We start from the raw sequence: 22,575 nt of genomic DNA on the forward strand, positions 1-22,575 counted from the left end.
CATGTCTCTGAAAAGTAATTATGTTTTTTGTTTGGTTTGCTTTTGGAAATTGTGGAAATAAAACATTGTCCTTATTCCGAAGTAGCTAGGCATGCTAACGTTATTTAGCTAATTAATTTGATAGCTATCATACAGTAGGCATATCTGAATTATTATATAGTTAATATAAGTTGACATGTAATCATAACAGACTGTAGCGCATATAAAGCACCCACACGCTACTTGGTAGCTGAAGACACAATCATCGCGGGATGAGCCAGTGACGAATTTCCAGGCAAGGGCGGTCCGTTTAAAAAAAGAATTCCTTCCTTCCTCACCCCTTGCCCTGCAAGTGTATACTCGTCAGACGTCATGATACGTATTCTGAAGTGTCCACTTAATTTGAGGGCTGAGGGTATAGGGTGTGTCTTTTACGTGTTTGGAATGCAGCCCTGGTGTGCCTGAATGATGGTCGAGGGACCAGGATTGATGTAGTCATAGGGACAGAATATGCCTTGGACCTCACTCTGGCATCTAATGCGATGGCAGGAATCTGTGAGTGGGAGGAGTCGAAAGTAGGGAGTGATCATTACCTCATAGTATTCACAGTAGGGAGGAGGAGGTGTCAGTGGATGGAGTAGGCATGTGGGTGTTTGGAAGGGCAAAGTGGGATCAGTTTAAAGAGCTGAGTTTAATACCTCTGGTTGTTTTAGCAAGGCTACTTAAAAATCAAGAACCTTGTGTGTGTATATATATAACAAACATGAGAATTTGTTAATGCAGAAAATAACGTAGACAACACTACTGCCAGAGGTGAGTGAGTGAGGTGATGGCTCGGGTGGATATGCGATGGGATGTGGATAGTATGAATAACTGGGTGAGAACAGCGTTAGGGGGGGCAGCTACTGAGGTTATAACTAAGAGTTCAGGGAGGAGGAGGAGGGAAACAGTCCCATGGTGGACGGAGGAGTGTGGGACAATGGTGAGGAGTCGGAACAGGGCATTTAGAGTACTAAAAAGGACGCATAACTTCCATCTGATTCAGTATAAGCAGGCTCAGGCCCTGGTGAGGAGAACTATCCGTCAGGCAAAGAGGTTATGTTGGCGTCGGTTCTGTGACACCATTGGAAGGACGACACCCATGGGAGAAGTATGGGGGATGAGTGGGGTCAGAAGGGATTGGGATTATCCAGTGTTGACGACTGGCAGTAACAGATGAGGAGAAGGTAGAGATGATGGCCAAAGCATTTGTCCAAGTGCATAGCTCAGCATATTTGTCAGAGGAGTGGCGGAGGGGGAGAGGGAGAACATGAGAGGAGCATCCTGGAGGGCTGGATAGGAGGGAGGATGTAAATGATGTGTTGAATGCACCATTTACCTTGGTAGAGGTGAACAGGGCAATAGGTAAGGCTGGGTTGTCTTCACCTGGGGAAGATTAGGTGTGCTACGTTATGTTGACCCAGCTTAGTGATGAGGCCCTGGATAAGGTGTTGGTGTTGTACAACAGAGTGTGGGAGGAGGGGAAACTACCAGGCAGTTAGGAGGCAGTAGTGGTACCAATCCGGAAGCAAGGGAAGGACCCAATGAGGCCAACAAGCTACCAGCCAATAGCTTTAACATCACATGTATGTAAGATTATGGAATATCGCCACATCAGAGTGGGTTTAGGAAGGGCAGGAGAACTATGGACCCAGTGCTCTGCTTAGAAGCAGAGGTCAGGAAGACTCAGGTGAACAAGGATACTTGCAGCTGTCTTTTTTGATGTGGAGAAGGTGCATGATATGATGTGGAAGGAGGGGTCGTTAATCAAGCTTGATATTATGGCAGTAGGTGGAAGAACGTACAACTGGCTAAAGGATTTCCTGTTTGGAAGGTCTATCCAGGTGAGGGTGGGGAAGTCACTATCAGGCACCTGGTGGATAACGATACACCGCAGGGGAGCGTGATTAGTCCTCTGTTGTTCTCAATCATGATCAATTATGTTTACTCTCAGGTATAGCCGGATATTGGGAGGTTGTTATTTGCAGATGATGGGGCCTTATGGAAGAGGGAAAGGAATGTGCCTTACATAATCAGGAAGATACAGGAAGCAATTGATGAGGTAGTGTGGTGGGCATTAATGTGGGGGTTCAGGTTCTCTGTAGAGAACTGTGTTCTTTACCAGGAGGATGATGGGAGATGAGGTATGCTTGAGGTTATATGGGAGAAACTTGAAAAGGGTGGAGTCCTCAGGTTCCTTGAGGTATACTTTGACACTAGACTGACCTGGGCAGAACACATTGAGAGAGTGGTGGGAAAGTGTAAGAAGGTGCTAAATGTGATGCGCTGTCTGACGGGGAAGGAGTGGGGGGGCTGGGCGTTCCTCATTGAGGACCATGTATGTTGCATTGATCCGATCTGTCGTAGACTATGCCAGTATAGCATCTGGTTCAGCAGCCTGGACCTCATTGGAAAGGCTAGATGTCATACAGGGGCAAGGACTCAGGATATGTAGTGGTGTCTTTCGGACATCCCCAGTGGCTGCACTACAGGTGGAGATGGGGGGATATGCCATTTCAGATTAGGAGACAGCAGCTGGCACTGAATTATTGGATCAACCTACAGGGACAAGGGATGTCTCATAGTGTGAAATTGATTTCATTGGCTAACCGGGCTATCTGCATTGTGTTACACCCACCAACCCCTCTTTTACGCTACTGCTACTCTCTGTTCATCATATATGCATAGTCACTTTAACCATATCTACATGTACATACTACCTCAATCAGCCTGACTAACCGGTGTCTGTATGTATTGGTTAGAGCCTATAAGTAAGCATTTCACTGTACGGTTGTATTCACCTGTCTGGAAACTGTGTATCAGGATTTTGTGGTTATTTACACAATGGTTCAAAAGATACAAGGACAGGACCTACTGGGTCAGGATTTGTAGTGCAGGAACATGGGGTGGCAGTCAGGAAACGTATTACAGATCATCTGGCTGTATATACGGCAGAGCTGATGGCCATTCTGTTGGCCTTGCAGAGGGTAAAGGATGTAGTTACGTGCTCTAATTCATGTGCAGTGTTGATGAGTCTCCAGTCCTTTAGGTCCCGTAGCAGACCAGACCTGCTGTATGAGGTGCTACAAACCCATGGCAGGATTAGACAGATGGGCATACAGACAAGTTTTACTTGGGTCGCAGCCCATGTGGGGGTGGAGGGGAACGAGGCAGCTGATATACTGGCTAAACAAGCACTTAGTAGTGAGGATGTTGTAGTTTCAATGATCGAGGCAGAAGCAAAAAGCCTGATATGGACAGTGATGGTGCAGAGATAGCAGGAGCAGTGGAATAGAGATACTAAGAGCAGGCATTTATTTCAAGTACAGAGGAAAGTTGGGGAGGGGACGACGGCAGGAAGGGACATAAGAGAGGAGGCCATTTTTTACAAGATTAAGGGTGAGACACAGTTGTGGCTATCTAGCTAAAGTATGAGCCAGGACGTTAAACAAATTCTAGCTAGCTAGCAACATTAGCTCAGCAGAGCTAGTTTTAGCTATCTAACAGAACATGGACATACCAATGGGAACAAAGCAAGCAACGCTACAACCCGTTCTGGCCTGGAGTATTTTAACCAGGCTGACGGCCGATGTACTGTGCTATTTGAACACACAAAAATGACTGCCGACATGCTGGGCAGAGGTACCACGGCCAACAGTCTTGGTGGTCTGTCCAAGCCCTAAATCTGCTGCTCCCTCATGTCACACACTCTGGACAATGCCAATTGATGCCATGCATGCAAAACAGAACTAAGGAACTTTCTCTGTTTTCTCTAGGAGAAAGAGATGATAGTGAACATGAATGAGGAAAATGGGAAACTGCTGGCAGAGAAGAGGGATCTGCTCGGAAAACTGAATGATGTGGAGGAGAAAACAAACAAGAGTGTGCTTGCTGCCACTACCACTCAATGCAGGTATTCTGAACACCCCTCCCCCCCACTAACACCACTCAATACAGTACTGAACCCCAGCAATGGTACTACTAATCACTTCCGATTTAGCACAGTAATGAGAGTACAGCTCCACCATTTAGCACAGCTACTGAACCTCCTGTCGTGTTGTTAAGTGTTGGATGTCTCTGGGGAGTGTCTAAGTGTGCTGTTTCCTATCGTTTCATTCTCCAGTGTGGATTTCCTGGAGAAGGAAAGCGAGCACTTACAGGACACCATAGTGGAGATGTCCGGTCTGATTCCTAACGGAGCAGCATTGCAGCACGCACTAAAGAATCTCCATAAAGCACGCAGCGCTAATGTACAGGTACATTGAGTGGCGTAGATTATATTTTTTACAACTTTTTTTGTTTAACTAGGCAAGTCAGTTAATTTACAATGACGGGCGTAGGAGCAGTGGGTTAACCGCCTTGTTCAGGGGCAGAATGACAGATTTTTTTTTTTACCTTGTCAGCTCGGGAATTCGATCTAGCAACCTTTCGATTACTGGCCCGACGCTCTAACCACTAGGCTACCTGAAACCCAGAAATGTGAATTGTTGTTTAAGTTGTCAAAGTATCCAACTATTTAGATTTCCCAGAGTCTGTGTTCTTGGAAAGCCAGTCATAATTGGACTTCATACTTAGCGGCGTTAAAGTTGCAATCTGCAGTTCAAACAATAACAAAGTGGCTCACCCTGCCACTTATTTGGTAAAAAGCTCAGGGATGAGGCGGGAGAAATGTAACCACTCAAATTCATAGACAGAGCTATGGATGCAAGGTCTGGCCATACATTGTACATGTGTTTGAAATGATTAAATAAATCAACAACAAAAAAGCTACCAAAATTACATTTGAATTAACCATGTTTTCAGGTTACACATTCTTCATCAGAGGAGTAAAACGACATTGTTTTGGTGCCTGATGGGGTCAGACAATGCAGCTAAGCTCATGAGGAATTTGTATTCTTCAAGAATAAATAGGGCATATATCATGCATTTTTTAAATAATAAAAACATTGATAGAGCAATAACAGATTCCCTTATAGGGGCAATTTAGCTGCTTGTTAAAGTGCAATTCCACCACTTTACAACATCATATTCATTATCTCCAGCACGATACCAGTATCTACATACAGTGGAAGTCGGAAGTTTACATACACTTAGATTAGAGTCATTAAAACTCATTTTTCAACCACTACACAAATGTCTTGTTTACAAACTATAGTTTTGGCAAGTTGGTTAGGACATCTACTGTGTGCATGACACAAGTCATTTTTCCAACAATTGTTTACAGGCAGATTATTTCACTTATAATTCACTGTATCACAATTCCAGTAGGTCAGAAGTAGGTCAGAAGTTTACTGTGCCCTTAAACAGCTTGGAAAATTCTAGAAAATGTCATGGCTTTAGAAGCTTCTGATAGGCTAATTGAGTCAATTGGAGGTGAACCTGCGGATGTATTTCAAGGCCTACCTTCAAACTCAGTGCCTCTGTGCTTGACATCATGGGAAAATCAAACGAAATTCGGCCAAGACCTCAGAAAATGTTTGACCTCCACAAGTCTGGTTCATCCTTGGGAGCAATTACCAAATGCCTGAAGGTACCACATTCATCTGTACAAACAATAGTACGCAAGTATAAACACCAACACTTGAACACTCCAGCCAGCTGGCCTGCGCATGCTCTGAGTACGCAGCTACGGATGCCATCTGGGCTGGCAGCCTTGCGAGGGTTAACATGCTTAAATGTGTTACTCATGTCGGCCACAAAGAGAGTCCACAGTTCTTGGTAGCGGGCTGCATCGGTGGCACGGTGTTATCCTCAAAGTGGGCGAAGGTGTTTCGAGAAGTTGAATAGCAGTTGGCCAATGTTTTACCAGTGCAAGTACGACATACAGTCAATGTGTTGGTTGAACTTCGGTACCGTTTTCCTCATATTTGCTTTGTTAAAAAGAGAAGAAAAGTCCTACAATTGCTTCTGAGAAATCACAGGGTAGGGTTAAAAGTAAGAAAAACTGTGATTTTCAAAACCTGTAATGAGTTTCTAGCAAAAGGGAGGTTATTTTCTTATTCCCCACGTCACTGTGAATCGCATAGAAATGCACCGTTTTCACACATGTAGACACGGGTATTGTGCTGGAGATAATGACAGAGGTTGAATCATGATGGAATCACACTTTAAGGTAGTCAACAAACAACTCCAGTTGTGCGTTCAACATTCTCATGTTTCCACATGTTTTCATGAGCCTAGACTTACCCTGGGGGCATTCTTGCTATATGGAATTTATTTGATGAGTCCCGAAACACAGCACTGCACAGAACAGAGAGAGTTTAACTGATTGTGTGTGTATGATGATGGTTAAAGTTGTAGCTCGGTGTGCAGGATATGGTTCAAAGTTAGGTTGACTTGGAAGTGGGATTTTGCCTCACCATAACATGCCACGTTTCCTTCTTTAAAAAAAAAAATCAGGAATCGAAGAAAATGTCTCATTTTGAGAGCATACTGCTAACGTCTAGCCTTCTGGAAACCAGGTAGAGAAACTTCACCGTTTTTTTCCAAACCGCCATTGTCATGAAAGGATACTGTGTTCACTTTAACAGAGCATCTTACATGCAATCTTTGTTGCACTTTCCTCAAAGTAAGACACTGTATTGAATGTTTTCTGTGGTCAACAGAGTTCTGCCTGGAGCATTTGACATGAGAAGCCATTTGGACAACATCTATAGGTGCAAGGCCAGTCACACAGAGGAAGCCACCTCTCCACGCTCTTCACTCACCTCTTCACGCTCTACCCTGACCACACAGCCTGTGGAGATGGGCTATCTGAACCTGACCTCATTCCCAGGGGTGTGGGACAGCAATCTGAACCTGACCCCCCCCTCTGACCAGGGCTGACCACAACCTCTGACGCGCTGAGCTCGGACAGTGATGAGGTGTGAGGACAGACAGGCAGATACAGCCAAACTTAAGAAGGGAATGCTGCAATGAATAATACCATACTAGTTGTTTTATTTTTAAATTACATATATTCTATGCATTGTGGTTTAAGTCTATTTAAAGTTCATTTTGTGTCATGATATAACTTTTGATATTTTCACATTGTCAGTATTTAAAGGGGCAATCAGCAGTCGCTATGTCCACTTTTGAATGACATGTATCCATTGATTCTTCAAGAATATAACAAATGCCTCTTGAGCTCAGTTCAACTGTCATACAACTGCTTGTTTTACTCCCAATGTTTATAAACAAACACAAAACATGGTTAAAACTATAATTTTGATATCATGGATGGTCAATCCTTGTATTCATAGCTCTGTCTATAAATTTCAGAGAGGTCCGATTTCTCCAGCCCCATCGGTCAGCTTCTTACCAAAACGGGTGGGCAGTGTTATGTTTGTTCCTTATATAATGACAAACCGGGGCGTAGGTTTAACTACTTTTAATTAACATATACTTCAGCTAGAAAACTCCATATTTAGCCATGCAAGGCATTCTTCAACCCCCTGCCCCCCACATAGCCTGCTGGGTAACGTAGTCTAAATGTTATTAACACATAACAACACATCTTCCTTCCTTTAAAAGGAAACTACTTTTCTATGTAACTACACGTGTCACATCACATTTGTTTACTCAACCTGCATAACAAGTAATTTTCAATAACACATTTTTTTCCCCCCAATTAAAAAAAATATATATATATATATATATTTTTTAGCAATTCTCAGTAAGACTTTCAGGGCCTCTGACAGTCCTTTTTGGTCGTTCTGGTGAAGTGCTTCCTGAAACAGTTGTGGACAGCGCTCATTGTCAGTCAGGGTGTTCTGACTGAATTGTCATTGCTAAAGGCATTAGACGCTTCAGCAGTATCCTCCTGATGATCCTCAGTCCCTTGAATGAATGGCTGAAGCCTTAGATCCACTCTGTTTCGTCTCAGTTGTGATCCACGCTCCGTTTGGATCTCATAGGATCGCGGTGCAACTTCTCTCTGCACACACCCTTGCTGCATCCAGATTCCTGTGGTGATGTCTCGGAGTCGTACCTGATCTCCAGGTTTCAGTTCAGGAAAGTGTCTTGCACTTTTGTCGTGTCGCTGTTTTTGTTTGTCTTTCTGTTATTCCTTCACAAGTTTGACTTTGTGAGCACCTCTGGGTGTTAGCAAGTCCTCATGGATGGTTAGGTTGGTTCATCAGATTTTTTAGGAATTCCTCCTTTCCATAGTGTGTCTTTTTCAACAGACCTTTAAAAATGTTGACTGAACTCTCTGCTAAGCCATTGGACCTTGGGAAGTTGGGGCTGGAGGTGTTGTGTCGGAATCCCCAGTCGTCAGTGAATGATCGGAACTTGAGAACTGCGGGCCATTGTCCGAGTACAGTTCAGACGCAGCCTCATGTCTTGCAAAGACTGACTTCAGGTAGGTGATTACAGCTTTGCTGGAGGTAAGGTCAGAAAGGTCAACTCCAACTTTGTAGTAGGGTCTGTTGGGTACTGGATGAGGCATTAGCGGCTCTGCTTGCTGCTTTGCAGCTTTGCTTTTTTCACGAAGCAGTGGTCTGGCTGATTTCCTGGTTCATTCTTGGCCAGTACATTACTTCTGGTGCTCGTCGTTTGCATTTTTCCTCACCCAAGTGGCCCTCGTGTATTTTCTGTAGCATTTCTTTGTGTCCTAAGTTTTCATAACGGTGACCTTAATTGCCTACCGTCTATAAGCTGTTAGTGTCTTATTGTCTGTTCCACAGGTACATGTTCATTAATTGTTTATGGCTCATTGAACAAGCATGGGAAACGGTGTTTAAACCCTTTACATTTAATATTTTTACGAATTATCTTTGAAAGACAGGATCCTGATGAATTGACTTTTTTTTTGTTGTTGCTGAGTATAACTTAAATCTAAAAAGATACTCACATTAACTTCTTGAGTGTAGGGGGCAGAATTTTTGTTTTTGGCTAAAAACCGTACCCATTTGAAACAGCCTATTTCTCAGGCCCAGAAACGAGAATATGCATATAATTGTCAGATTAGGATAGAAAACACTCTAACGTTTCCAAAACTGTCAAAATTGTGTCTGTGAGTATAACAGAACTGATATTGCAGGCGAAAACCTGAGGAAAATCCAACAAGGAAGTTCTGTTTTTCCTGAAAGCTCTCTGTTCCATTGGATGCCTCCCCTCCGTTTAAAGGGATATCAACCAGATTCCTTTTCCTATGGCTTCCTCAATGTGTCAACAGTCTTTAGACATAGTTTCAGGCTTTTATTTTGAAAAATGAGCAAGAAATATCACATCATGTCAGTGGATAGCTGGGTGTTCGCAGAGTTTTCCTTGCGCAACAGAGTGGGGCGGCCATGGTTCTCTCCCTCTCCTATTGAAAAAGCTACAGTCCCGGTTGATATATTATCGATTATATATTTTAAAAACAACCTGAGGATTATGTTTGTTAAGACATCTCTCTCAGCAGACATGTGGCCAGTAAATCATTGTCCTTTGAGGCATGCAATATCCCCAACCTGAGATGTTGCCATTTTTAAACATTTAGGCCTAGATTCAATCTGTAGCGCTACTGATGGAATCTAGCCCTTGTTTTGGAGTTGGTTTGCTATGGGTGGATCCTTCTGACAAGTTCTTATACAAGTTTTTTTTTAAGGTATCTTTATTTTGTAAAAGTGATACATAAAATGATACATAAAAACAATTTCCAATATATAATACAACTTTATAAAAACCAATTTTTATTTTATTTTTATTTTTTACTTCTAATCCACAAATATAAACCGTACAAAAGAAGCAGTGCAAGCATAGTCTATTTCACAATTTTTTTCAATCCCCGCCAGCCACAGACAGCAGACTTCGTGGGTGGAGAGACAATACCACCAGACAACTGAAGCAACACAGGAGAACCAAGAAACATACTACTTTTAAGATCATGTTTCAACACACAAGCCAAAGATTCACAGTTTCACAGCTCTAATAGTCTGACAGCCCATTGACACATTTACAAGCCTCATTGCTCTGAACAAGGCATGGGCATAAATCACATTGGGCTGTAGACTATCGCAGCTCTGTACTGTGGACCATGTTTGATGCTTCAGGGGCTTTTGCCCATTAGATTATTGCACACAGGTTCTGATTACTCACTCTGTAACCCGGAGTGTGCCATATTTCTTCTCTGACCAGAGCAGGCGGGCCACATGTATGTCACCACGGTAGCCAATGTTCCTGTCCCAGCAGTACTCTGGAGACAGCACTTTGCTGGGCTTATGGAGCCACAGGTACTTGTTGAGGTGACTCTCGTCGTGCCACAGAGCCTCCACCTGGTTCTCCTTGTCCTTCATGATGGTTTGGTAACAGGTCTCCGTCATATTCTTCACAGTTCGCCATGAGCCCCCGAACACAGCAGCATGATAGTAGAAGTCCCCAGTCTCCATGTAGGCCCTGGACCTGGGGTTGCGGTCGTAGGCGTACAGGCTCTGTGGTTGGTGGTAGTAGTAGGCGTGGAGCAGAGCAACAGAGTCTCCCAGAGCCTCGGAGCCGAACCGACCCACAAACGCCTGGTCCACGTCAAAGCAGAAGACGTAGTGGCTGTGGTGACGAATCCATGACTCGATGGCATCTGCGATGGCCCTCATACGCATCATCGAGATGTCCTGCCAGCGAGAGTGTCTCTGCACCCTCACAACTTTCAGGCTCCGCCCAGGACCAAGATGGATGTCTGGTACCCTCTCGGGAACGTCCGTGAACACATAGTATGTCACAGGTAAAGCCTCCATAAAGTGACGCTCAGCAGAGAGAAGGAATGCCTTCAGGTAGGCATCTAGATACCTTGGGATGGGAAGGAGTAAAAACTCTGGTTCAAGAAGAACATATCAAAATGTTGTTTAAGTGACTGAAGTATTTCATAAGAATTGATGAGTTGATATTTTTTTTTAAAGAAGGTAACTGAGTTGAAAAACTGACCTGCCCACAGCGAATACAGTGAGAGAGACAGATGAGTGGTTCTTCCTGTGCTCCTGGTCGTAATGATCTGGGTCAAACATCCCATCCCAGATCACAGGTGCTCCCCAGTCAGTGCAGGTCTGAACATCACTTCTGGACCTGGTTGGAGAGAAAATAACAGATTGGGTTTCAGAACAAACAATTGTAAAAACAAAAGGCTTCACTGTAGTGTGTACTGTGTGGTATATGGAATAGGAGAGGAACATTTATATAGAATGAGAGTAATAAAGGTCATTAACTCCCTATTCTAGAGACAGTGGGGGATATGAAGCAAGTTAACATGATGTCAATGCTCAAGGGATTGGCCCTTTTTAGTGCATTTGAATATAGCAGGACTTACAGTGCATTTGGAAAGTATTCAGACTCCTTTCCTTTCTCCACTTTGTCACATTACAGCCTTATTCTAAAATGGATTAAATCAATAACAAAATCCTCAATCTACACACACTAACCCATAATGACTGTGAAAAACTTTTTGTTGCAAATGTATTAAAATAAAATAAATAATTTATTTACATAAGTATTCAGACCCTTTGCTACGAGACTCGAAATTGAGCTCAGGTGCATCCTGATTGTCCTTGATGTTTCTACATCATGATTGGAGTCCACCTGTGGTAAACTCAATTGATTGGACATGATCTGGAAAGGCGCACACACACACCTGTCTATATAAAGTCCCAAGGTTGACAATGCATGTCAGAGCAAAAACCAAGCCATGAGGTCAAAGGAATTGTCCGTAGAGCTCCAAGGCAGAATTGGAGGCATAGACCTGGGGAAGTGTGCCAAAAAATGTCTGCAGCATTGAAGGTCCCCAAGAACAGTGCCCTCTATCATTCTTAAGTCAAAGAAGTTTGGAACCACCAAGACTCTTCCTAGAGCTGGCCGCCCCAGCCAAACTGAGCAATCGGGGGAGAAGGGCCATGGTCGGGGAGGTGACCAAGAACCCGATGATCACTCTGACAGAGGTCCAGAGTTTCTCTGTGGAGATGGGAGAACAACTATCTCTGCAGCACTACACCAATCAGGCCTTTATGGTAGAGTGGCCAGACGGAAGCCACTCCTTAGTGAAAGGGACATGTCAGCCCGCTTGGAGTTTGACAAAAGGCACCTAAAGACTCTCAGACCATGAGAAACCAGATTCTCTGGTCTGATGAAACCAAGAATTAACTTTTTGGCCTGACTGCCAAGCGTCTCATCTAGAGGAAATCTGGAACCATCCCTACGGTGAAACATGGTGGTGACAGCATCATGCTGTGGGAATGTTTTTCAGGGGCAGGGACTGGGAGACTGATCAGGAGAGGGAAATATGAACGGAGCAAAGTACAGAGAGATCCTTGACGAAAACCTGCTCCAGAGCTGGGGTGAATGTTCACCGTCCAACAGGACAATGACCCTAAGCACGCAGCCAAGACAACGCAGTAGTGGCTTCAGGACAAGTCTCTGAATGTCCTTGAGTGGCCAAGCCAGAGCCCAGACTTGAACCTAATCGAACATCTCTGGAGAGACGTACAAATTGCTGTGCAGTAACGCTCCCCAACCAACCTGACAGACCCAAGAAGACTCGAGGCTGTAATTGCTGCCAAAAGTAATTTTAATACATTTTCAAAAAAATTGTAAAGAAGTTTGTCATTATGAGGTGTGTGTAGATTGATGAGGTGGAACAACTATTTAATTAATTTTGGAATAAGGCTGTAATGTAACAAAATGTGGAAAAAGTCAAGGGGTCTGAATACTTCCCAAATGCACTGTATGTACTAAAGCACTCAAATTCAAATCTGGATCTCGAAGCTAGTTCCACTGTTTTTTTTCTTCTCCATTTTCCCCTCCAACCAGGGACTGATTTAAACCTGGGTCACCAGGTGAGTGCAATTAATTTTCCGGTAGAACATTAAACCAGCAGTCCCACTGGGAACAAACATCAATTCTATGTTGGTCCTCCTCCCCTGATTGCTCAGTTTGGCCAGCTCTAGGAAGAGTCTTGGTGGTTCCAAACTTCTTCCATTTAAGACTGATGGAGGCCACTGTGTTCTTTGGGACCTTCAATGCTGCAGACATTTTTTGGTACCCTTCCCCAGATCTGTGACTCGACACAATCCTGTCTCGGAGCTCTACAGACAATTCCTTCGACTTCATGGCTTGGTTATTGCTCAATTTCATTGAAGTGGAAACAACGTTGAGTCAACCAGCATGTGCCCAGTGGGGTAGTCCGGACCTCGTTAGGTAACATTTGAATACCTCTGCACTGAGGCATGAAGCATTTGACTGTGGGCTGACTTGATAATTCTTATGCTATTCATACAGGGTCTGACAAACATACATACCTCTTAACTAAAACCACTGCCCCTTCTCCCAAATATGCTGCCAAGCAGGTTGAAAAAGCAGATAATGAATGTGGTTGACATTGCACAAAGAAACCTATTACAAGGATGTACAGTGGGGAGAACACGTATTTGATACACTGCCAATTTTGCAGGTTTTCCTACTTACAAAGCATGTAGGGGTCTGTAATTTTTATCATAGGTACACTTCAACTGTGAGAGACGGAATCTAAAACAAAAAATCCAGAAAATCACATTGTATGATTTTTAAGTAATTAATTTGCATTTTATTGCATGACATAAGTATTTGATCACCTACCAACCAGTAAGAATTCCAGCTCTCTTTCTTTAAGAAGCCCTCCTGTTCTCCACTCATTTACCTGTATTAACTGCACCTGTTTGAACTCGTTACCTGTATAAAAGACACCTGTCCACACACTCAATCAAACAGACTCCAACCTCTCCACAATGGCCAAGACCAGAGAGATGTGTAAGGACATCAGGGTTAAAATTGTAGAACTGCACAAGGCTGGGATGGGCTACAGGACAATAGGCAAGCAGCTTGGTGAGAAGGCAACAACTGGTGGTGCAATTATTAGAAAATGGAAGAAGTTCAAGATGACGGTCAATCACCCTCGGTCTGGGGCTCCATGCAAGATCTCACCTCGTGGGGCATCAATGATCATCAGGAAGGTGAGGGATCAGCCCAGAACTACACGGCAGGACCTGGTCAATGACCTGAAGAGAGCTGGGACCACAGTCTCAAAGAAAACCATTAGTAACACACTACGCAGTCATGGATTAAAATCCTGCAGCAAACGCAAGGTCCCCCGGCTCAAGCCAGCGCATGTCCAGGCCCATCTGAAGTTTGGAATGGGAGAAGGTCATGTGGTCTGATGAGACAAAAAATAGAGCTTTTTGGTCTAAACTCCACTCGCCGTGTTTGGAGGAAGAAGAAGGATGAGTACAACCCCAAGAACACCATCCTAACCGTGAAGCATGGGCGTGGAAAGATCATTCTTTGGGGATGCTTTTCTGCAAAGGGGACAGGATGACTGCACCGTATTGAGGGGAGGATGGATGGGGCCATGTATCGCGAGATCTTGGCCAACAACCTCCTTCCTTCAGTAAGAGCATTGAAGATGGATCGTGGCTGGGTCTTCCAGCATGACAACGACCCGAAACACACAGCCAGGGCAACTAAGGAGTGGTTCCGTAAGAAGCATCTCAAGGTCCTGGAGTTGCCTAGCCAGTCTCCAGACCTGAACCCAATAGAAAATCTTTGGAGGGAGCTGAAAGTCCGTATTGCCCAGCGACAGCTCCGAAACCTGAAGGATCTGGAGAAGGTCTGTATGGAGGAGTGGGCCAAAATCCCTGCTGCAGTGTGTGCAAACCTGGTCAAGAACTACAGTGAACGTATGATCTCTGTAATTGCAAACAAAGGTTTCTGTACCAAATATTAAGCTCTGCTTTTCTGATGTATTGAAGACTTATGTCACGCAAAAAAATGCTGTCTTTCACAGTTGAAGTGTACCTATGATAAAAAATTACAGACCTCTGCATGCTTTGTAAGTAGGAAAACCTGCCGAATCGGCAGTGTATCAAATACTTGTACTTGTTGTATGTGGTACTTGTTGTATGTGGTATAGAACTGTGTAGAGCTTTGCCCCATACCTTTACCAATAACACTTTGGTATCAATGCATGCCATTAAAAAGATTAGGATTTCATTGTCGGCCTCCAACACAAAACAAATCAAAGTAGTGAACACAGTAAAAGTAATGGCATATTCTGTGCATGTCATTGTTCAGACAATCACATTTTATAGCCTACCAGAGGTCTAGGGAGGCATCTATACTGTTCCCCAGCTTCAACTTCTCTGCAGGGGCTTGAGGACATCGGCTCATGGGAAGTAACCCCTCCAAGTACCTGCAACCCAACATGTTGAGTCAGAATGTACACACTGCTCTGTTTGTAGGTGAACTGTATGGATTGTTTCTATAGTGTGTGACTGGTAATGTGTTTCTGGTTATGGAAAGTTTTCCATACCTTCAACATATGGATTTACTGAAAAATATAAATATATAAATACAGTCGTAAGAAAACATTTGGGCACCCCTCTGAGGCTGCATAATAATTTACTCTGTCGTCACGGAAAATGATCACAGTGGCATGCCATTCATTTTCTAATAAAAGCTGAGTACTGGGGTATTGTCCAGACAAAGATGTTTAGTGTAGCAATATTAAGTTGTATGAAATTAAATCAGATGTGAAAAATAGGCTATGCAAAAATGTGGTCACCCTTGTCATTCTGTTGATTTGAATACCTGTAACTACTTAGCACTGATTCATTGGAACACACAATTGGTTTGGTGAGCTCATTAAGCCTTGAACTTCACAGACAAGTGCATCCAATCATGGGAAAAGGTATTTAAGGCCAATTGCAAGAAGTTGTTCTCTTTGATTCTCCTCTTGAAGAGTGGCAACATGGGGGCCTCAAAACAACCCTCAAATGACCCGAAAAAAAAGATTGTTCAACATTATGGTTTAGAGGAAGGCTACAAAAAGCTATCGCAGACATTTAAACTGTCAGTGTCCACTGTGAGGAACAGTGAGGAAATGGAAGACCACAGGCACAGTTCTTGTTAAGGTCAGAAGTGGCAGGCCAAGTAAAATATCGTAGAGGCGAAGGATGGTGAGAACGGTCAAAAACAGCCCACAGGCCACCTCCAAAAACCTACAACATCATCTTGCTGCAGATGGTGTCACTGTGCATCATTCAACAATTCAGCGCACTTTGCACAAGGAGAAGCTGTATGGGAGAGTGATGCGGAAGAAGCCTTTCCTGCACACACGCCACAAACAGAGTCTCTTGAGGTATGCAAACACACATTTGGACAAGCCTGTTTCATTTTGGAATAAGGTGCTGTGGACTGATGAAACAAAGATTGAGTTATTTGGTCATAACAAGGGACGTTATGCATGGCGGCAAAAGAACACATCGTTCCAAGAAAAACACTTGCTACCCACAGTCAAATTTGGTGGGGGTTCCATCATGCTGTGGGTTCCATCATGCTGTGGGGCTGTGTGGCCAGTGCCGGTACTGGGAATCTTGTTAAAGTTCAGGGTCGCATGGATTCCACTCAATATCAGCAGATTATTGGGAATAATGTTGAAGAATCAGTCACAGAGTTGAAGTTACGCTGGGGCTGGATATTTCAAAGACAACGACCCAAAGCACTGCTCAAAATCTACCCGGGCATTTATGCAGAGGAACAAGTACAATGTTCTGGAATGGCCATCCCAGTCCCCAGACCTGAATATAATTGAGAATCTGTGGGATGATTTGAAGCGGGCTGTCCATGCTCGGCAACCATCAAACCTAACTGAACTAGAGATGTTTTGTAAAGAGGAATGGTCCAAAATACCTTCATCCAGAATCCAGACACTCATTAGAGGCTATGGGAAGCGTCTAGAGGCTGTTATTTTATCAAAAAAGGAGACTCTACTAACTATTGATGTGATTTTTCTATTGGGGTGCCCAAATGTATGCACCTGTCTAATTTTGTTTTGATGCATATTGCACATTTTTTGTTAATCCAATAAACCTCATTTCACTACTGAAATAAATATTGTCCATCAGTTATTTGATAGATCAAAATTAAATTGCTGATCCAAACACCTAATTATTTATAAATGGAAATTGTCAGGGGTGCCCAAACTTTTTCATACGAATATATATATATATATACTCCCCACTGTGTGTGTGTGTGTGTATATATATTATATATATATATATTATATATATATATATACAGTGGGGAGAACAAGTATTTGATACACTGCCGATATTGCAGGTTTTCCAACTTACAAAACATGTAGAGGTCTGTACATTTTTTTAGCATAGGTACACTTCAACTGTGAGAGACGGAATCTAAAACAAAAATCCAGAAAATCACATTGTATGATTTTTAAGTAATTAATTTGCATTTTATTGCATGACATAAGTATTTGATCACCTACCAACGAGTAAGAATTCCGGCTCTCACAGACCTGTTAGTTTTTCTTTAAGAAGCCCTCCTGTTCTCCACTCATTACCTGTATTAACTGCACCTGTTTGAACTCGTTACCTGTATAAAAGACACCTGTCCACACACTCAATCAAACAGACTCCAACCTCTCCACAATGGCCAAGACCAGAGAGCTGTGTAAGGACATAGGGTTAAAATTGTAGACCTGCACAAGCCTGGAATGGGCTACAGGACAATAGGCAAGCAGCTTGGTGAGAAGGCAACAACTGTTAGCGCAATTATTTGAAAATGGAAGAAGTTCAAGATGACGGTCAATCACCCTCGGTCTGGGGCTCCATGCAAGATCTCACCTCGTGGGGCATCAATGATCATGAGGAAGGTGAGGGATCAGCCCAGAACTACATGGCAGGACCTGGTCAATTTTTTAATTAAAAAAAAATCTATTTCACCTTTATTTAACCAGGTAGGCTAGTTGAGAACAAGTTCTCATTTGCAACTGCGACCTGGCCAAGATAAAACATAGCAGTGTGAACAGACAACACAGAGTTACACATGGAGTAAAGAATTAACAAGTCAATAACACAGTAGAAAAAAAAGGGGAAGTCTATATACAATGTGTGCAAAAGGCATGAGGAGGTAGGCGAATAATTACAATATTGCAGATTAACACTGGAGTGATAAATGATCAGATGATTATGTACAGTTAGAGATATTGGCGTGCAAAAGAGCAGAAAAGTAAATAAATAAAAACTGTGGGGATGAGGTAGGTGAAAATGGGTGGGCTATTTAATAATAATAATAATAATAATAAATAATAATAATATATGCCATTTAGCAGACGCTTTTATCCAAAGCGACTTACAGTCTATTTACCAATAGACTGTGTACAGCTGCAGCGATCGGTTAGCTGCTCAGATAGCTGATGTTTGAAGTTGGTGAGGGAGATAAAAGTCTCCAACTTCAGCGATTTTTGCAATTCGTTCCAGTCACAGGCAGCAGAGTACTGGAACGAAAGGCGGCCGAATGAGGTGTTGGCTTTAGGGATGATCAGTGAGATACACCTGCTGGAGCGCGTGCTACGGATGGGTGTTGCCATTGTGACCAGTGAACTGAGATAAGGCGGAGCTTTACCTAGCATGGCCTTGTAGATGACCTGGAGCCAGTGGGTCTGGCGACGAATATGTAGCGAGGGCCAGCCGACTAGAGCATACAAGTCGCAGTGGTGGGTAGTATAAGGTGCTTTAGTGACAAAATGGATGGCACTGTGATAAACTGCATCCAGTTTGCTGAGTAGAGTGTTGGAAGCAATTTTGTAGATGACATCGCCGAAGTCGAGGATCGGTAGGATAGTCAGTTTTACTAGGGTAAGCCTGGCAGCGTGAGTGAAGGAGGCTTTGTTGCGGAATAGAAAGCCGACTCTTGATTTGATTTTCGATTGGAGATGTTTGATATGAGTCTGGAAGGACAGTTTGCAGTCTAGCCAGACACCTAGGTACTTATAGGTGTCCACATATTCAAGGTCGGAACCATCCAGGGTGGTGATGCTAGTCGGGTATGCGGGTGCAGGCAGCGATCGGTTGAAAAGCATGCATTTGGTTTTACTAGCGTTTAACAGCAGTTGGAGGCCACGGAAGGAGTGTTGTATGGCATTGAAGCTCGTTTGGAGGTTAGATAGCACAGTGTCCAATGACGGGCCGAAAGTATATAGTATATACTTTCTGCAATGTGTGCATACCTGGTCAAAAACTACAGGAAACCTATGATCTCTGTAATTGCAAACAAAGTTTTCTGAACCAAATATTAAGTTCTGCTTTTCTGATGTATCAAATACTTATGTCATGCATTAAAATGCAAATTAATTACTTAAAAATCATACAATGTGATTTTCTGGATTTTTGTTTTAGATTCCGTCTTTCATAGTTGAAGTGTACCTATGATAAAAAATAACAGACCTCTACATGCTTTGTAAGTAGGAAAACCTGCAAAATCGGCAGTGTATCAAATACCTGTTCTCCCCACTGTATATAGCCATTGATTGGCAAATGGGAGGAGTTATGTTTGATTAGGGAGAGGGTATGTTAATTGTTTGGTTTGGGAGAGACATTCTCACCTTACTGACATGGGTGTGAAGTAGGCTATGAAGAGCAGCACAAAGGCACAGAATGCAACTGTTAATACACACTTTGCCTTGTACTTTAATCTGCTGGAAAATAGACAAGAAAATATTTTGTTAAAGGTGCAATAGAGAGTCAATGCAATAACTCATCAATGGGCCTATATTTCCTGAACACATGGCAAAACGACAAAATACCAGTTTAAGTCTGTTCTGACAGTGAAATATCATTGTCCCAACATTTTGACCCTTTTATTGTTTTCAATTTTATTAGTTCCAACTAGCACTTGAACCCGGGGAGTTTGGATTAGCATGGTCCCAGTCAAGGTGTTCCTTTTTTCAAATGAATGAATACATCAAAATGAATTTAAAGTAAATATAATTAATGGGTAATTTCCTTTACCTTAAAAAATAAGTCTAACATTAATGACATACAGTGGGGCAAAAAAGTATTTAGTCAGCCACCAATTGTGCAAGTTCTCCCACTTAAAAAGATGAGAGAGGCCTGTAAATTTTCATCATAGGTACACTTCAACTATGACAGACAAAATGAGAGAAGAAAATCCAGGAAATCACATTGTAGGATTTTTAATGAATTTATTTGCAAATGATGGTGGAAATAAGTATTTGGTCACCTACAAACAAGCAAGATTTCTGGCTCTCACAGACCTGTAACTTCTTCTTTAAGAGGCACCTGTCCTCCACTCGTTACCTGTATTAATGGCACCTGTTCGAACTTGTTATCAGTATAAAAGACACCTGTCCACAACCTCAAACAGTCACACTCCAAACTCCACTATGGCCAAGACCAAAGAGCTGTGAAAGGACACCAGAAACAAAATTGTACACCTGCACCAGGCTGGGAAGACTGAATCTGCAATAGGTAAGCAGCTTGGTTTGAAGAAATCAACTGTGGGAGCAATTATTAGGAAATGGAAGACATACAAGACCACTGATAATCTCCCTCGATCTGGGGCTCCATGCAAGATCTCACCCCGTGGGGTCAAAATTATCACAAGAACGGCGAGCACCATCAGTAACACACTACGCCGCCAGGGACTCAAATCCTGCAGTGCCAGACGTGTCCCCCTGCTTAAGCCAGTACATGTCCAGGCCCGTCTGAAGTTTGCTAGAGCATTTGGATGATCCAGAAGAAGATTGGGAGAATGTCATATGGTCAGATGAAACCAAAATATAACTTTTTGGTAAAAACTAAACTTGTCATGTTTGGAGGACAAAGAATGCTGAGTTGCATCCAAAGAACACCATACCTACTGTGAAGCATGGGGGTGGAAACATCATGCTTTGGGGCTGTTTTTCTGCAAAGGGACCAGGACGACTGATCTGTGTAAAGGAAAGAATGAATGGGGCCATGTATCGTGAGCTTTTGAGTGAAAACCTCCTTCCATCAGCAAGGGCATTGAAGATGAAATGTGGCTGGGTCTTTCAGCATGACAATGATCCCAAACACACCGCCCGGGCAACGAAGGAGTGGCTTCGTAAGAAGCATTTCAAGGTCCTGGAGTGGCCTAGCCAGTCTCCAGATCTCAACCCCATAGAAACTCTTTGGAGGGAGTTGAAAGTCTGTGTTGCCCAGCAACAACCCCAAAACATCACTGCTCTAGAGGAGATCTGCATGGAGGAATGGGCCAAAATACCAGCAACAGTGTGTGAAAAACCTTGTGAAGACTTACAGAAAACGTTTGACCTCTGTCATTGCCAACAAATGGTATATAACAACGTATTGAGATAAACTTTTGTTATTGACCAAATACTTATTTTCCACCATAATTTGCAAATAAATTCATTACAAATCCTACAAATGTGATTTTCTGGATTTTTTTTTCTTCTCATTTTGTCTGTCATAGTTGAAGTGTACCTATGATAAAAAATACAGGCCTTTCTCATATTTTTAAGTGGGAGAACTTGCACAATTGGTGGCTGACTAAATATTTTGTTGCCCCACTGTACATGCATAATCACAGAAGTCACAGCCTACCTCATTGTGTGGCCAATGCGTTTTTTTTTCTTCCGAAGTCTGTTTCAGATGGTAAAAAGGAGTGAAACGAATATGCTGAGGGAATAACATTTTCATTGATAAAGTGAATACCAACCTGATGTTATTATGGCCATGACGAACGGCGCATTGTAAAGATAAGTCATTATTTACTTGGATTTAGGATAATAAAATGTAGGTGTGATACCAAAGTAGCAATAGGGATAAGTCACAAATATCCCCAAAATATGACTACGAGCGTTTACAAAAATGAAAAACAGCAACAATGTCATCAGGTGTAGATGGAAATGTTGTAGCCTACCTGCTTGTTGACGCGTCTGTAATAAACTGACGCTGCTTTCAAGTGCTAGTCAGAACAAACAAAAAAATCCGATTTGCAAACTGATTGTAGTGATACAAGTGCAGCGTTCAACGAATCAGAACATGGCATTAATCTCAAGGGAATGGGTATCCTGTACATTGAGGACTGTAATTGTCAACAAATGATTGGTTGCCATAGTTTGGTTGAAAAGGTAAATGGTAGGTGGTGAAACGTCACAACTCGGGTAACAAACATTTCGCCGAGTTTCCCTGTAATTACGATTTAGAGGGTCGTTAAAATAATTTCCAATTTGGAACTAGGAGCTCCAGATAACTCGCGGATATTACGTGAACGCGGCATCTTTTCCCACGCCAACATGACTCATCCGACCATTCGTCGGACTGTCCTGAGCTCATTTGACATATCACACGACGGAGCGAGATATTTTCGAGATGAGGCGTGTGTGCCAAAGCAACAAGGGAAAGAAATAAACAACAGTCTTAAATCAATTGCGAGTTATAAAGCGTGGTGCTGAACATCACCAGGCGTGTATCAGAGTCAAATGCTTGTTGGCATCAAAAGGTCATGGAATGGTATGGGAGTGAATTTGGGGGCATGAACATGCATGAGGGAATCTATTGATTCAGGTGGATGAGCTATCCATTCCTGATTGCAGTGCATACCTTACACAGGTAGCTTACCTGAAAAGTCAAGTATCTCCAGCATCATATATCTTTGAAATAAATGTTTGCCAAGGAACAACAGTTGATATCAAATGCTGATGTAGGTCTTGGAGTATAATTTATACATTATTATGTAAGGACATATTGGCCAATAAAAACAATCCCAAACTATTGG

The 22,575-nt window shown here is 42.8% G+C and overlaps 2 protein-coding genes across 14 annotated transcripts in view; one reads left to right on the top strand and one right to left on the bottom strand.

Annotated features, from left to right (window-relative positions):
* Positions 1-7,154, top strand: part of si:dkey-264d12.5 (myosin-11) — a 38,590-nt gene extending 31,436 nt beyond the window's left edge. For 4 of the 5 annotated variants that reach the window (XM_035796380.2, XM_035796379.2, XM_035796382.2 and 1 more), the window contains 4 exons: positions 3,795-3,931; positions 4,142-4,274; positions 6,418-6,479; positions 6,624-7,154. In XM_035796380.2, coding sequence (XP_035652273.1) covers positions 3,795-3,931; positions 4,142-4,274; positions 6,418-6,479; positions 6,624-6,843 — 552 coding nt within the window. In that variant the 3' untranslated portion in view covers positions 6,844-7,154. The remainder of the gene's footprint in view (positions 1-3,794; positions 3,932-4,141; positions 4,275-6,417; positions 6,480-6,623) is intronic. The other variant, XM_035796383.2, reaches the window with a different exon arrangement.
* Positions 7,155-9,602: 2,448 nt separating this feature from the next.
* On the bottom strand, positions 9,603-22,415 carry LOC118400038 (alpha-1,3-galactosyltransferase 2-like). 9 transcript variants are annotated; one of them, XM_035796389.2, is made up of 6 exons: positions 21,718-22,292; positions 21,399-21,437; positions 19,397-19,486; positions 15,089-15,184; positions 10,900-11,037; positions 9,603-10,764 (listed from the first exon to the last, which is right to left on the bottom strand). In XM_035796389.2, the coding sequence occupies exons 2-6, from the start codon at positions 21,401-21,403 to the stop codon at positions 10,077-10,079; spliced, it is 1,017 nt and encodes a 338-aa protein (XP_035652282.1). In that variant the 5' UTR covers positions 21,404-21,437; positions 21,718-22,292; the 3' UTR covers positions 9,603-10,076. The 9 variants fall into 9 exon arrangements, with proteins under 9 accessions (XP_035652282.1, XP_035652281.1, XP_035652280.1 ...); XM_035796388.2 differs by having other exon boundaries at positions 21,399-21,473; positions 21,718-22,291; XM_035796387.2 differs by having other exon boundaries at positions 19,397-19,489; positions 21,718-22,290.
* Positions 22,416-22,575: the final 160 nt, after the last annotated feature.

The sequence above is a fragment of the Oncorhynchus keta genome, chromosome 21 (assembly GCF_023373465.1).
Source record: "Oncorhynchus keta strain PuntledgeMale-10-30-2019 chromosome 21, Oket_V2, whole genome shotgun sequence".
Lineage (NCBI taxonomy): Eukaryota > Metazoa > Chordata > Actinopteri > Salmoniformes > Salmonidae > Oncorhynchus > Oncorhynchus keta.